We start from the raw sequence: 17479 nt of genomic DNA, 5'->3' as shown, positions 1-17479 counted from the left end.
TTAACTCTGTGTGTGTAAGTATCACAGCAGTTGTTACTTCAATACAAGTGATAATTCATGGAATGCATGTGAACATTCCGTACGGGCACGCACCACCTCCGGATAGTGATGACACTGTATTATAATAATTTCTCGATTTCTTATGCACATTTAGAGATAAACACAATGCCCCAATCCAGTCGTCGTTTACGAGATTGAAGGAACGGCCTGTGTGGTTGTTTGAAAGGTTTTTTTTGTTTGTTTTGGGGGGGGGTTGCACGTACGGGTATGCGAGAGCGAAGAAATCACCTGTGTGGTTGTTTCTGGCTTGCGGTTTGAAAGTTTTTTTTTTTGGTTTGCACATACGGCCACGCACGTACGGGCACGCACGTAGGGCACGCGAGAGCGAAGGAACGGCCTGTGTGGTTGTTGTTTCTGGCTCGAGGTTTTAAAAAAAATTTTTGCACGTACGGGCAGGCAGTTACGGGCATGTACTAGTGTTTTAAAAAAAGACAACATACACACCGACTCAGATTTTCAAAGACGTCAAGCAGGAAGAACATGAACTTCATTTTGGAGAAGTCCTTCAAGAATTTCAAGGTGTTATTGGCCCTGCCTTGAATATCCGCACTCCCTCTTCTCTGCTCCACAACATCTTCTAAGAGGCCAACAATAGCTTGGTAGTTGTGAACCAAAGTCTGGAGCGCGTGGCGAATGTGGCCCAGCCACCACTGGACCCTTGTTGGTTTGTGCGCTTTGGTGTTCAGAAGATCCTCCACTTCTTGTAGCTGACGCCACATTTTCGGAGAGACTTTGCAGAGTTTGTACATGCCTTCAAGAAAGTCAATTACTTCTTTAACTTTCCTCTCCTCCTTGATCACATTTGCAGCAGTCGGCTCGAGGCGGTGCCCGATGCAATGCACAGACGTGATGTAAGGAAAGTCGTGCTGCAGGATTGCTGCCAGGCCCATGTTTATTCCCTGCATCTCTGCAGCACCATCCGATCCAAATCCCACAATATTATCCCACCAGTCTGGTTGTCCAACGAGAAATAACTAAATCAGAACAAAGCGATAAAAGGAGAGATACAGGACAGCTTTTATCAATTTAAATTTAGAAAAAAATCATGTCAGTTCGAATCACTTTTCTACTTTCGTTATTCATCATAAATATCTGTTACTCCCTTGTTCACATGAAAAGGCAAGATTCAAAATGTGTAGGTTTTTGTTTTCCTGCGTCGATAGGTTTGGCTTCTTGCCTTCCCCCGTAGATTCTCGAAAACATTTATTAGAATTGCCAACATTTTGTTAAATAAAGAACATATCCATGGAAATAGCCCCTCAAATGTATTTTCTCTATCAATAACACAAGTAGAACATATTTAACTCGTTAAGACCGTGAAGACTGGACTTTGCTTTTCGACTTGTGAACTTACTAGTTTCAACCGCACCAAGATGGCCGACAGCATCAGCCGTTTCCAGCTCTTCCACTACAAGAAAGAGGTTCGTCGGGATCCCTCTTTTCAGGTATCAAAGGTACACAGCTTCCAAATGCCAGTTGCTGACACCTGCTGATGAGTCAACAAGGACGCTCAAGTACCTGGCTTCCTTGGCTGCTACCAGTTCCGATTCCAACAGATCATCATAGATGAATTCCGTGAATCTATATATGGAGGAACAAAAATGAAGTCCTTCTTGACAACAATGATTTATACTTATAATTGCACCAATAACTAGAACGACACTTGGCAGAGTGCACAACTCTGCCAGACTGGACAGTTTACGTTTTGTGTCCCCACTGATGGGTCGGATCTGGATCCGGACCTGAACCAAAACCCAATCGGTTTGTTCTCATCACCGAACCAACTCATGCAACAAGTATTGTCATAACCATTCCACAACGTTTTGAGATGCCATGCGAGATATCGTTTTTAGCCCCATCCTTCAACGGTGAAAAATCACTTTAGAACTTAAAATAAAATAAAAAAAATTTATCGTATCAGGATCCAGATCTTCACAAAAATCTAATCAATTCATCCTTGGGGTCCCACCAGACTGTATTAAATTGACACTTTGCTTGTGCTGCCAAAGCACCACAACCGAGTGATCTCTCGCTTCTCTCACGTTCTGCAATCTACATGGCAGGATAAATTGGACAAATCGTACGATTACAAAATGGCCAGCGAATCATTCTAATATTCATCTTTTTAAACGTGAGAGTTCTCCGACATGTACGACAACAACAACGTAACAACAAAGCTCTTGATATGAATGGCATTAATCTGAACTTTCTCAAAGATCTGATCCCGTACCCCCCGTTAGTTTCTGCGTGCGCTAATTGCAACCGATCGAGCCTGTGAGATCAATCAAAGCTATTTGATCATAATGGCAAAATAGGAAAAACAACTAGACATAATTCAGCATCGCGACATCAACCGATACACCTCCACCATACACCACGTCTTTGCTTGTACTCTAACTTTGACCTAAAACCTCAAGACCATTTGACCTCAGTATCAAATCTGCACATGTGTGTATATATATATATATATATATATATATATATATATATATATATATATATATATATATATATATATATATATATATATATATATATATATCATGGTATATGCATTTGGTTTAGTTCAAATCCCATAGCCAATGGTATCACATTAACACGAGTTTTAATGTGACCTCTGACCCTTGACCTTTTAGAAACAAATAATCCATCATGGATAGACACACTGACAGAGGTTTATACATACCTGTACCAAGTTTGATTTAAATCCCTTCAGCTGTTCTCAAGTATCACATGTTTTACCTGACATGACCTCTGACCCTTGATGCCAAAATCTAATCAGTTCATCTTTGCATCATCATGTATACTTATCCAAAGTCAAAATCTCACTCCAGGTTCACAAGTTAGCATGGTAACAGAATTTTTACCTTATGGGACCTCTGATCTTTGACCTCTTGACCCCCATAATCGAATCAGTTTATCTTTACATCAAAATACATATTTGTACCAAGTTTGACTTGGATCCCTTCAGCTGTTCACCTGATACGACCTCTGACTTTTGACTTGTTGATGCCGAAATCTAAACTTCATCTTTGCATCATAATGTATTGTTGAGGTTTTGGAAGACCCCAGGGAGTTACATCCAACACATAAAGAAACACTAGAGTTTATATATCTTTGTAGTATTTTTACCTCCACCACCGTAGGTGAAGGAGGTTGTTTTCACCCCTTTCTGTCTTTGTATTACTTGCAAAATCGAAGATTTTTCAAGAATATTGGTTCGTCGATTTTGTTATTCTGTCTGTCTGTCGCCGACAGCTGACAATTTTCAACCTATCTTCAAAAACCTTCACCACTTGGTGGAGTTTGTCATAAGGAAGAAACATATTGTTTTTGAGGTCTGTGTACAGGATCCGGATGAAATTTTGTGGACAGGTTCGGTGTGTGACAAGGACAAACTGATTAGATTTTGGTGAAGATCCAGATTCTAGAATTTTTAAAATGATTCAGTCACCATTGAGAGATAGGGCCAAAAACTATATATAGCACGATATCTCAAAAAGTTGGAGATGGATTTGGATGAAACTTGGTGGACATGTTTGGTGTGTGACCATGACAAATTGATTCGATTTTGGTGAAGATCCGAATCCGGATCCAACTACTGGAATTTTTTCAGTGATTCTTCACCATTGAGAGATTGGGCTCAAAAACGACATACAGCATGATATTTCAGAAATGTATTGGACCAGATATGTTCTCGTGGATCAGGCATTACGGCGCGGAGGTATGCACTCTACCGAGTGCCCTTCTAGTTGTTTAGTTAGATTACCTCTTCCCTTGTATCCGTGGATGGGAAAGATGAGTGGTGAATGTAGTTCGAACTATCCCTGTTGTACTCTTCCTCATTCTCATACCACGTACTCAAACCTCATTTTCATACTCCATCCTGACCATCATTCTCACATCACATTCTCAAACTACTTGCCTAACGTAACTCCATTTCACCAGTGCTTCGATCATCTAAAGCTGCAATTCCAGTGCTTCGATCACTTAAACGAGATTCCAATCAAGCATGTGGGCATTCACACAGGCATTGGACGCACTGTATGACCCTTCCGCTTACCCCGCCCTGAACCAGCAGCCCTGCCCATCGCGCTTCAAGCACAAATCACGACAGCTGGATCACAGCGCACCAGCCAATCAGCGTGGCGAGATGCCGAAAAGCGGACGTCATTTGACGACAGGGGCGAAGCCAATAAGATTTCCGGCAGCGCAGTTTGTATGGGAGTCGAGTTTACTGGAGTGCATGTGAGCTCTGATGGAAAGAGAAGAAGAGAGCATTGGGCCAAATATGTTCTCGTGGATCAGGAATTACGAGACAGATATGTATGCACTCTACCGAGTGTCCTAATAGTTACAAAGTTCTAGTTTTAGCTCTGGGAGAGTCAAGTTTGAGAGTCAGTTCACAAATCAGAAAACAAGTTAGTTCTGAGCGAGACGAAGAGAGAGTCCTGTTCGAGAGAGTCAAGTCCAGAGAGCGCAGTTCCGAGTATCAGTTCACGCCAGGTGCTTGAAGGAATGCAAGGAGCTGCAGGTTTTCAGGCGTGGTAACCTCCACCTCCCTGAATCAATCTGCTCAGAACCGACTTCTCTCCTTACACATCTTATACAAACACCTTATATACTCGCATCTTTCATCACACACGCCTCATTGGTACTGTTGTGGAGCATCAACTGAGTCCACAACAGTTCTTTACAGATCTCGCATTACATGCCACTGCATACACCGCCCCTCCCACCTGCACCTCTCACTCACACCTTGCTCGTTGCATGCGAGCCAACCAGCTCACATTCGGATAAGCCCGGGGTCGACATTATACCCCACTGACTTCGCTTTATCTGTCTATCACCCTTGCTTATCTTGCTTCCCGGAATGATTCAGGGACCTGTGTTTGTAGCTTCATAGTAAGATGAATGACAGGGGCTTGTGTTTACGGGTAAGGTTTTTTCTTTGTTGCACTGCTTTTGCTCTGTGTATAACTGTTTGCTTGTAAAGACGTGCTATTTGCTCAACGTGGCCATTCATTTCCAACCTGCCTGATTGTCAATTTCTCTATTGGTTAGACACTCGTGTGTAAATAGTGGATGGGAGTTTTGCCCCACAGTTTCGAGAGTCAGACGAGCCGACATCCCACTTATGGTTCCGCTCAGCTGTTCTTGATCTATAGGAGTGGGGCGTCGAGAACACGGTTCTCTGTTTGGGAGGATTAATTTGCCGGGAAGGTAACACGGGAATTGGACGTGAGGACCGTACCTAAATTAATCATCTCAGACAGCATTCATGGTGGCTGAGCAATCCGTCATGCTGTGGAGTTATCTGCGGCTCGTCAGCTTCAGGGTCAAAGATCGGGAGGCAGGTCCGAGAAGCCATTCGTGACCCGGCGAGCAAACCCGTTACAATATACTTACACCAAGTTTCGTGAAAATCCCATCACTCGTTCACAAGTTAGCGCAGTAACAGAATTTTTACAAACGGAACCTGTGATCTTTGATCTCTTGACCCCATAATCTTAGCAGTTCATCTTTGCACCATCACACATACTTCAACCAAGTTTGACTTGTATCCATTTCGGCAATTCTTAAGTTACCGCAGTGACGAAAACCTATCACGGACGCACGGACGGACGGGCTACCCAAACACATAATGCTTCCTTCGACTTTGTCGTGGAGGCATGAAATGAGACCGAACAAACTTTTCAGCAAACGATTAGTAACAAGCGTCAACAAGACGGCGATGCACCAATCATGGCCACTAATAAATGATATACATGATAAACACAATTTTCAGGGCAGTTTCGTTTAAAAAAAAGAAAAAAAGAAAAATCCAAACATATTTCAAATAATGATAAATGAAAGCAATATCAAAATCTGTTACCTTCTGCATGCAGGGTCGCTGAAGCAAGTGGACCCCACATCAAGTCCATTGAACTTCTGCAATTCAGTGATGCCTGTGTATGTCGTGAAGGGTAACTCTGCCTTTGCCACAAAGTAGGCTGTATTGAAGAGCTTCATAATGCGAGCATGCCGTTCCTTGTCCATTGGGATGAAGTGCTGGCGCAGCCTTCGCATTTGGTTCAACCATCGCAGATGAAGGTTTTTCTCTCGTCACAAGTCTTTTAGCGTGAGCACACTTGCGATGGTGCCGGGAAGCATGGTGCTTCTGTACATTCGGTTTTCTGAAGTTTGACGATCCGAAGAAGAAGGGCCAAGACGCGTCAGTGGAGGCTGGGAAGCTGCGACATATGTTGCAAAACATTTCCCCTTCCACTTCATCATATCCAAGCCACTTGAACTCATCTTTCCATTTCGTCTGGAACTTCCTTTGCCATTTCTTCTCGTACTCAGCCGCACGCTGCTTCTTCGAAAGGGGGGGGGGGGGGGTCTCCACCATCGGTCCTGGTAGAAGTAGATGAAAAGGACGGAACTTCCTCCTCTGAGGATCCCCTTCGACTTCTTGTCTATCGGCAGCAAACCCAAATTGAGACATCTTTTCTGACTCAACACTTCGGATGTTGAAAATGATCGCATGACATAAAATGGTATCGGTTGAATCTCATTATTTGTGTTAACTCACAAATTTCTTGGAAGTTTTGAGTCATTTTTCTGACCATCCACGTTTGTGGCACCTAAGCCGTGCAACTAATTCCTGCTCTCTCTACACAATGTTAGATACTATACGAGTACTTCTTCACAACGATACGAATGAAGTTCCTACAAATTAAGGGAGCGTCAACTGACCAAAACGTCTGTTTTGGAATGACACTTTCTTTTGATGTGAATCAAACAACATGAACACTTATTTAAGCCTCATTGCAATCATATTCCAGCAACATAATTGTTAGTTGCATTGTTGATTGCACTTCCAGCAGAGGTGTTCTGGAAGCCTTAGACGTCTCCCAATATTGCAGAATAAACTGAAATGTTGCCGTTATGGAGTGATAAAATTTCCGTTACAGAGTGACGAGTCCCTATCATTAACTTCCAGAGGGCCTCATATTATTCATACAATAGGAGGGTAAAGAAATAACAGGCAAACAAATAATTAAGAAAACTAAGCGACAACTCGGCTAAAAAAAAATTTCAAACAACAACAAAAAAAACATGGAAAATGTAAACATTTACAAGCCTGGAGACGGCAATGGTTCACCAGCGGTATTTGACGATGTAGATTGTTTCAGAAGTCAAGGATGAGATAATGTGATAATGTTTGACCAAGTTATAAAAATGATCAACATGATGTGGTACGAGTGACGGGTTATTAGCTGCAAAATGTCGAAAACCTGGTTTTGTTCAACAACTTTCAAAATTTGACCTTTGCATAACCTTTAAAGGTCACAAAACAATGTTGTGGACATTAAAATAAGGAAACAGGATACGTGCTATAGCTTATTGGAGTTAGTTCGTCAAAGAAGGTCGAAAACCCGGTTCGATTCCCACAACTTTGAAAATTTGACCTTTGTGAACTTTAAAGGTCAAAGGTCAAGGATTATGACCTTTGGTGCAAAACTTCCTCTGGAACATTCCAGGAACAATATAACGTCATATAGGCTATATGGCATTTTGCACTCCTCGGATTATCCATACTTTGATGAAATCAGCGTAAAAACAAACTTGAAGGGGGCGCCACGGGCAAGGTGTTCGAGATAGAGCAAAATGGTTTTAAGACTTTAGGTGGGGAATGACCTCAAGATTATGCATAAAAAATATTGTCATCCTAGCTCTCAAAGTTTGGGCGGTCGTATGATTTTTATGTCAAAATTCCCAATTTTCTAAGTTCGTGACCTTGTGACCTTGGGACGAAAATGAAAAAAAAAAATCGAGCTCCATGGGGCTATGCAGGTGCCATTGGGATAACCAAATGCCAAAAACCCCTGCCAGATAAGACAAACCCCCTCGGAAAAGATGGATTTTTATGTCAAAATTCGCAATTTTCTAAGTTCGTGACCTTGTGACCTTGACCTTGGGATGAAAATGAAAAATCGAGCTCCGTGGGGCTATGCAGGTGCCATTGGGCTAACCAAATACTGAAACTCCTGCCAGATTCGACAAACCCCCTCGGAGAAGATGGATTTTTACGTCAAAATTCGCAATTTTCGAAGTTCGTGACCTTGTGACCTTGACCTTGGGACGAAAATGAAAAAAAATCAAGCTCCGTGAGGCTATGCAGGTGCCATTGGGCTAACCAAATACCAAAACCTCTGCCAGATTCGACAAACCCCCTCAGAGAAGATGCAAATTGAAATCGGCTACCCCCTAAAAACATGTTTTTTGGGCGTGGCTCCGCCCATAATGGGCACAGCACGCACATTCTCAGGAAAACACAACCAGATCATGATATAAACCAACCACCAAAATTTTATCAGGATCGGATCAAAACCCACGGAGCTATGATCGGGACAGATAGACAGACAGACAGACAGACAGACACACCAACAAGCCGGTAGGCGGACATGGGTAGTCGACTACCCAATAGAACCTGACGCGATGGGCCCGTTCGATGGAGAATGACCTGAGGATTAAGCACAATAAAATTCATGATTCTAGCTTCAAGGGTTAATGCTACAGATTGTTTTTTCGTTAAAATACCCCCACATTTAGAGGTTTTTCGGCCGTTGTTAGGCAACGGAGGGGTCCATAGCAACGGTTCTTTCTCACACATAACTAGGACATACCATGAACCTACTATACCAGTTTCATGTATATCTGACTCATAGTCTCTGAGATATAACGAACTTCGTTTTTTTATAGTTTTCGAGCAGGGTTCATTCAAAGTCTATCTTCTCCGACAGTTTTCATAGGATCCAGCTGGAAATTTTTGACAATATGGCTGAATGTACTGCCCACAGTCGCTTGTGGCCCGATTTTTGATTTTCGAAAAAATAATTTTTTTATGATTTTTTTAAAATGTCAAAGTCCCGTTGCTAGGCAACGGTGGTGTCCATAGCAACGGTTCTCATTTGCACACAACTAGGTCATGGTATGAACCTTCCAACCAAGTTTCATCAAAATCGCCATTGTATTAACGGAGCACTGGACCAAACAGAGGGACAGAGAGACAGACAGACAAACATATCGATGGAAATATTTATAATAAGGGTAGAATAAATTTGAAAAAAAAATTTTTTTGAAAAAAAAAAATTTTTTCGACAAGATCGACAACCCAATAACGAATATAGTGGTCACTTACTGACTCGTGAACTTACTGACTCATGAATCAATTAACTATCAACTTGAACTGTTGGTAAATGTGTCGCAAATTACTTGAGACCAGAAACCTATGATGTGCGCATGAATGAATGGAATGCTGTTCAGGCCAGTCTGTGCATGACGTTTCACTCCGGTGAAGTCAACAGACATTTCCTCAAACACATAATGGTTACGATGGCCGATGCATGGTTGTGGATGGACATTTACAACTTGTGGTACATCAATCCAGCATCGGTCTTCTTTCTCTGGGAAAGCAATCGACCATCGTCTTTCTGTTGATGAAAGTCCAATAATCTCGATTAGCCCTTCGCTGGAGAAAAAGACGGTGATGACACCATTCTACTTTGGTGGATAATCCCTGGAATAATTGAAGGCTTTCTACCCTTGACACTTTCGTATTCTCTACAGAACCAAATCTATGAGAAGCAGTGCACAGCTCATTACAATGCACCCAGCTCTCCTCTGAAGAGGGTCCAATGATGATGGCACATTTACTTGCTTGCTCCACTTGTGGTTGTTTCTGAGGAATTCCCCATTTTTGGTATCTCTCAGGTGAAGGACGACTTCCAGTGCCAGATTTTCACTTGCTCCGTGAAGGGTGGTGCCCTTTCAATGATTTACTGCCAATCTTCTCATCAGACTCCAACCAAACCCTCATTCGACATGAACATCCACAAACCCCTCAAAGGGATGCAATCTTTCAAAAGCCCAACCATTTGTTGCACTCCCAAAGTCCAAATGAGATGCTCCAATACATTATTGTCAGGTCAAGCCAGATCAGATCTGTGACTTGCTTACAGGTACCATGTAAACCTGAACTAACCTGTGTCATGGTCGGATTGTCAGCGACTGAACCATCTCCCCCACCAGGTACCTGGTGATGTGGGTGTATGGATCTGAACACCCAGCAGGATTAAAAACAAAACCTGTCAAAAGGTGGAAGATTTCTTTGGAGCCAAAGGCCATCCACATCTGGTGCCAACTGTGTCTGCGGATGTCCTCCTGCAGTTGGGTTACCTTTTTTGAGGAGGTTGGTGGTGAGATTTGCACTCCAGCCACCGTAAAACACTTCATTCCGCAACACACGTTACGGAGCTGCGGCATAAAACTGTACGTTTGCTGCGGGTGGACAAGGAAGCCTTTGTGCAAGGAATCTGTGAAGGGGTGGAGCATCACCTGTGGTCAAGTGATTCTCATCCTGCTTACAGAGGAATTTGTGCATTACGTTCCTCCAAGCCTGTCCCTCGGTGGACTGCAGTTCGAGCAGAGGGTGGTGGACAGAGAAGTCTGAATTGAAGGCCCGTTGGGCCGGTTACTTTGAGCAGGTGTACCAGGCTGACAAAACCAGTTACGGAGTTGGACGTCAGGGTGTCACTATGCCTATAACTGACCCTCCAATAAACTGTGAACCGGCTTCATTTATGGAAACACACGCTGCGGTGAACCAATTGAAAGGGTTTAAAGCTCCTGGGATCTGTGGCATCCATGCTGAACTTCTCAAGGCTGGTGGAAATGCTGCACACGTGTTGTTGAATGCATTTCTGTGCTCTGTTTGGAGCACAGGCATCATCTCAACTGACTGGAAGATGGGCCTTGTTGTCCCTCTCTGGAAAGGGAAGTATGATCACCAGGACTGCAACGACTACCGAGGGGTGATGCTGCTCTCAGTGCCGGGCAAGGTTTTTTTTGTTCGAAAAATTATTGATAGGGTTCACCACCATCTGCTTGGCCACCAGCATGCAGAGCAGTTGGACTTTCCACCAAAGAGGTCAACGATTGACCATATGCTTGCTCTTCAGGTCCTCACCGAATGCAGACGAGTTTTGGCAGAGGCTGCTCACAGCCTATGTTGATCTCTGCAAAGCGTTTGATTCAGTTAATTGGGATGCCCTCTGGAGGATTCTCGGTCTTCGTGGGGTGCCACCAAAATGGACCAATCTGAACTCTACTCTGGTACTAAGTACTGTGAGGTGTGGTGGTTCCATCTCTGAATTCTTTCCAGTTACTGGAGTTTGTTAGGGGTGTGTACTGGCCCCCACACTTTTCAGTGCTTGGATGGACTGGATTCTGGGGAGGATGTCGGAGAGATCAAGCTGCGGTGCATCGTTTGGGAATGTCAAGATATCTAACCCTGATTTCACAGATGATGCAGTCATCTTTGCAGAGACTTTAGATATGCTTTTGGGGGCCCTCCAGGTGCTGAACGAGGAGTCACAAATTCAGGTGTCCTGTGTCAAAACCAATATCCAGGTTTTCAATGACATCTTGGATGCTGCCATCTTGTCTGTTCCTTTTTTTGGCGAGGGCGTTGATCTCAAAGAGAGATTCACTTACCTTGGCAGTGATAATCATGTCTCCGCATGTTGTGAGGCAGAGGTCGAGAGACGTCTGGGTAGGGCCTTGGGAGTCATTGATTCACTGGATCCTGGGGTGTGGCACTGTCAGTACCAAGGCAGGAGGACGAACATCTGACTCAAAGTCCATGGTGCTTCCATGCTGCTTACCATACCAGGCAAGGTCTTTTTTTCTCTACGGATATGAGACAAAGACTTAACTCCTTTTGTACCAGGTCTCTTTTTGAGAATCCTTGGCTATCGCTGGCCGGACAGTGTCCAACGAGCTTTTGCTGAGAGAGAGACAGATGAGATTTGTTACCTGCATCGTCCGTGAGCGTCAGTTGTGGCTGTATGGACATGTGGCTCGTTTTCCTGACACTGATCCTGCTCACCAGATTCTCTCAGGAAGGGAGTCTCGTGCATGGAGCAGGTTAATCAGCATCTCAAGGAGATGGGAATGAGCCAGGCATCTGTCTGGGGGATGGCCAGACGGAAACCTCTGGAGTAACGGCGGAAAGTGGACGCAGTGACGTGCTGCTCCGGTGCATGCTCCCATACCTGATTTGATACATGCCCCTTCAAACCACCTTTGTCTCACCTGTGAAACCTGCTGCGTTTGTTGTCTTGTGCTTATACTCTCCATTCCTTTACGATTGTGTTGCCCATCAACACTTTAGTTTCTCCCATACACACTCCTGAAGATTACTATTATCGCTCACTCTCAACCCATTATTCCCTCTCTCTTCCTCCTCAATATTTCTCTCTCCACGAGCAGGCAGTACTCTTGTGAGCTTTTTGTGCACCTGTTCCTCTCTGCCATGCTTTGTCCTTTTGTTCCTCGACAAGCCTCATATTTTGTAGAGGATTATAAAAACTGGTCTGTGGAGTCATACCATAACACCTTTAAGACTTATGTTCTTGTTAATTTTGGGATGTTGGATTGTGTTGGAAACAATAATGGTGATGCAGCAGGTGATTGGATGATAAGAGTTATTGTTGAATGAATATTAAAAGCAGGTTTCCATTCACATACATTTCATGTTTGGTGCTTGAGCATTGACAAAGGTATTCCCTCATCCACTCTTCAAAAAAAGGCCATTTCAAAAAGAGTTTTGGTTCAAGAGAGTAAACAGAATGTATCTCATACCTTCTTTAACATGCATGAGCGCCAAAGATCCAGGCTCAATTTTCACTGTTCTCACCATTTCTGGGAAAGAAATATATATAAAAGAGAGAGGGGGTAAGGTTAATATACCTGTGAAAGGTAATGTAATGAGAGTTTCTGTTTGAACACATGCTACTTGTGAGGGCAAGGGTTGAAGGAAGAGGCAACAAGGTGAGGGGAGAAAGACAAGGAGAGAGAAAGTCAAACATTGCAAGTCGACAAACCTGTCTACATTAGGAAAGAAGACAGTAAGACAACCTCTTGACATAAACTAAGGAGAGTAAGGGTGTTCGACTCCATTGCCTCAAAGTGGGAAAAACAGGAAGCATCAGCTTCTGCCATTCGATGTGACAAAAACATCCAGCTTGCACAAAGTGTCATTTATGTACTAAAAAAAGAATATAATTAAAAAAAAAATTGATGAATTGCATTTCTTTGTGGTCCTGAACATGTACATGATCCCAACTTTAAATGCTGCGTGCACAGTCATTGCGTGGTCACTTAAATGCTGCGTGGGACAAGCGCGATCAGAGAATGATTTTAGATCAGGTGGAGGGGGCAGTAGGAGTATGATCATGCTTTGTGAACTCTGGTTTCGGCTGAGTAATTGAGATAAAGTACAACAGGGACCAATTATGGCTCTGATGAGTTGGTGGAATCATCGAGATACTTCTATAATGCCGGATTGTGGTTGAAAGTGTGTGAGGAATGGCTTTAGGAAAGAGCGAGTCATAGTTGGAATGCAGGCACGTAGCTGATACCAAGCGTGGCTCAAGTGACATGAAGGAAAAAAGAAACAAAGATGATCGAGCAAGGGCCTGCATGAAATTAACCTGAGGTTTTAATGAGATTGTGACAGATAGTAGTAGTAGTAGTAGTTGTAGTTATTTAATGATTACACGTTTAGTCATGGTACTCAACAAAACGTGAATATAATTCCAAAAAAAAGAACAATAAGATAAAATAAAACAAGATAACATCACAATAATAATTTTAAAATAATCATGTTATTTATATAGCGCCTTTTGCTTCCGGATACAAAGCGTTGAGATGAGGATAATACAACAAAGACACGTAATATCATGTACGAGGTAGGTCAGTATCAGTGTTTAAAGCAGGAGCTGAAAATCAAGCAGAAGGGTTTGGTGGGAGTAATTTTCTTGTGAGAATCCGGTGGCCCTGATGGCAGAGTACATGTTTCAGAACATCGATGAAGACGCGAGAATCCAATTCATATATTCCAAGCCTGCACCAAACATCCCTTCAGTGAAAGTTAATCTGCAGAGTCAAGCATCTTTCTTGCCTGGGCTGGGCGAACCTCTGCGCTGACGCTCACTTGCACCCCAGGATTCTCCCTTTATTTTTACCAACTTAACTCGGAGCGTTCGCCCATCATATATATTTTGTGATGAGCGTGCCTGAAAAACCAGAACAAGTCCCGAACGGGTTCAAATGAAACCATGTTCGTGGCACAGACCTGTTGCCAATTCTCCATTGCCGATGTGGTCCATATTTGAGGATGTGGTGGAGGAGATACCATTGGGACATTGAATGATAAATACAGCTATCTTCAGTGTGGCAAAACGTGCAAAATATGATGCACGCTACATCCATTTTCATGATACAATGGAGAAGCACGAATTTAACAATGTGTGAATATTGTTTTGTTTGTGGGGTAGATGGAGGAATTTCAGAGAAAAGATAAGATTGTATAAAGTAGCGTGATCCATGAACGCGTAGGAGACATTTCGATGTAACTAAAGTAGGGAAACTGTCAGCTTAAGTGTTACTTGTCACCACATGGGGGTGGTGCTGTTAATTAGGTGGGTATTAAGGCTAATTCCTCCCAGAATGTGATATTATTTCCAAGACCGGCAATAAAAAGGGATCACGTCCCGAAAACAACTGAGCCAGACATTTACGAGCAGGTGAAAACCCTGCCTCCAGGAATGACAACTCGCAAACGACGCTCCTGGAATGGATGATTAATGGGCCTGACATCAGAGAGACGGGAGAGGAAGGATCGGAGTCGGGACATGAAAAAGGAGTGGTGCAGAATCGAGTAAGGAAATGGTGGCTGGAAGAGAAGGGCATTACGGCTGGCTTTCCCTGGGCCATCGGTGAAGAAGGCCACACGATTCTCGTGTTCGTGCTGAGGTGAATTTGCCCGTGATGGAGCAAGACACTGGCCGTCGATTTAGGCTGGGTCATGTGAGACCGTGCCTCGGAGCCTCATGTTGGGCCATCAGGGAAGAAGGTGGCGCCATTTTCGTAGAGAAGCGGCGTCTGCAAGTGCGATCGATGAAAGAAGCTGCACGGCGGTTTCTGAGCCTTGGTGTTGAATATCACCGCCCGAATTGCCTCTTGTACATCTCTCCCCCCCCCCACCCCCGTCTGTTTTTAGGTCTGTGTGGAGGAGCCTCAACAAATAGGAATGTAGGTTACCTCACGTTTTATTATTATCCCGTTATGAACTATTACCATTGTAAATATTTGATTTATTTTCATTAAACCCCCGTATTTATTTAAGTTGCTTGTGTTGTCTATTTGTTGTGGGTTCGAATATAAACCCGTGTGCCTCCGTCTTTGCCACCGTTCCTTCCCGTGCGCGCCATAATCTCGGCTGTTCGCCTCCAAGGTAGAACCGTTCGGTTATCCGTCCAGGCAGGGGCTAACCCCCTAGACATGACAATATATTTGCCTTTTTGAGAGACTAGAAATGGGAGCAGAAAGGCGGGATGTAAGATTGGAAGAGGGGGACTAAATAGCACTAAATACTGAATATAAATTGATCAAACAATCTCTGGAGAGCCCAGTCAAAGTGAAAATCACCCCACTTTGTGGAAAAATTCAGCGAAGATACAATCGGCAGCAAAATCAAAATGTCGGTCATCACATGCACCTGTGTGCAGTTTTGGAGAAGCTTTATTTTTAAGGTGAAAAATCGTCAAAATACATTTGAGATTGCCAAAAATTTTTTTATCAAAAACATTAAAAAAAAATTCCCCTGGTGTATTTATGTTAATATACATATTTCCAAGTTTATGTACTTCCTTTGTGGATGAGCAAACATGGACATCCTAATCATGTTAAAATACAACGCGTCTGTTAGCCTGTCTGTGTGTTCAATTATGGACTCGGAAATGGCTTAGCTGATCTCCACCGAACTTTGCATACACACTGGGGGTTACCAGGGGTCAGGTTTTGGGCACAAAATAACCTCCCCCCCCACCCCATCTCTCATTTGTGGAACCAACTGCACGTATTTGTTATTTTGTTACTAACCCTGCCTTCACACGAGCAGCAGCTACTATTGATAAACACATCATTACGTTAAATCCTTCAAGAGTGAAGCAAAAGATGTACCAGTGTACCAGTGACTGACTCAACCAACTGCAACCACATGTATGGATGGTGAGAGACCTGTGAAGATCAGATTTCAGGTGATCCTGAGGTTGACCTTTGGCACAACTGAGCACCAAAACACAATAACTGTGAATATTTATAGCAGGGAAAGGATGTTGGGAAAGATAACTTAAGGTGTGAAGGTATGCATTGCTGATGGTTGTAGTTTACCATCATGCCTTACCATCTTCTGGGTACACTGCCTCCTCTTCAAAACCATCGGAGTTCACGTCCTCCATTTTGATCTGCATGATTTCAAATCCTTCCATCTTCTCACCATCCTTGGCACAATCACCTACAACAGGACCATAAGAAGCTCAATACCATGTCCAAGGAAAAGGTTTATTATGTGAACAATGGCAGTTCCAATGGGAAAATATTTGTAGAAGCAAGAATGGCTACGCAAGCTAGTCTTGAGGATGACCCGGTTGAAGGTGATATGCAGTCGCTAGCGGAGGAACAAGGCCAAATCGTCAAGGAAGCCCATCACGTGGCTCAAATACTCCGCAGAGCAATCCATGATGTAAAGGACATGACTTGGACCTCCTTCGCCTCAGCACATTTCATCCGAAGCTGCTGAAGCTACAGTCCCAATGTGTCTCTTCAATTTTATCTCCTGGGTTATTGAAGGAAATACAGCCATAGATGTACTGGATGATCTTTAGAGGTGTAGGTGGATGTTCCTGAACACGCAAAACAAAGGATCTTATCTGAAGTGCAAGACATTATCTTCTGCTCCAGAAGTGGGTGTGTGCACACACCAAAGGTAAATAAGTAAATAAATAAATTTATAAAATCAACCAACACCACCACATTGTGCCAATTTTTTGGTTTTGTACTATTTTCTCTGTGAAAACTGAGTGTTGTTGTAATGTGTTGAAATCACATCCTTATCTATATCTATCTATAATTCCAGCAATGTGTGTGTGTGTGTGTGTGTGTGTGTGTGTGTGTGTGTGTGTGTGTGTGTGTGTGTGTGTGTGTGTGTGTGTGTGTGTGTGTGTGTGTGTGTGTGTGTGTGTGTGTGTGACCGCTGTTTCTCGACAACCACTGGTCCGATCTAATTGAAGCTTGCCAGGTATATTGCTGGGGACCTGAGTATGTGCCTTTTCAAGGTTTGATAGTAATCGGACAAGTGCTTCCCAAGTTATGGCCATTAATTTACCAAACCAAAGACAAGACACGTTGCTGCGGCCATTTATTTACCAAACCAATGACAGGACACGTTGCTGCGTCGGCGTGGCCGATGGGGAAAGGGTGCCATTTATTTACCGTGGCATAGGAGTGGCAATGGTCAATGGCAGCG

At 43.4% G+C, this 17479-nt stretch overlaps 1 protein-coding gene across 9 annotated transcripts in view; it reads right to left on the bottom strand.

The window, feature by feature from the left end:
* LOC147033359 (uncharacterized) overlaps window positions 1-17479 on the bottom strand; it is a 158568-nt gene that overhangs the window by 67517 nt on the left and 73572 nt on the right. For 7 of the 9 annotated variants that reach the window (XM_085854042.1, XM_085853998.1, XM_085854016.1 and 4 more), the window contains 2 exons: window positions 16358-16468; window positions 12751-12810 (listed from right to left, as the gene is read on the bottom strand). In XM_085854042.1, coding sequence (XP_085710168.1) covers window positions 12751-12810; window positions 16358-16468 — 171 coding nt within the window. The remainder of the gene's footprint in view (window positions 1-12750; window positions 12811-16357; window positions 16469-17479) is intronic. The other 2 variants (XM_085854078.1, XM_085854060.1) reach the window with 1 other exon arrangement.

This window comes from Eptatretus burgeri, chromosome 2 (assembly GCF_056783735.1).
Source record: "Eptatretus burgeri isolate ZD-2024b chromosome 2, Ebu_testis_v1, whole genome shotgun sequence".
Taxonomy (NCBI): domain Eukaryota; kingdom Metazoa; phylum Chordata; class Myxini; order Myxiniformes; family Myxinidae; genus Eptatretus; species Eptatretus burgeri.
The sequence above is the reverse complement of the archived record's forward strand: the minus strand, read 5'-3'. Positions and strand labels throughout refer to the sequence as shown.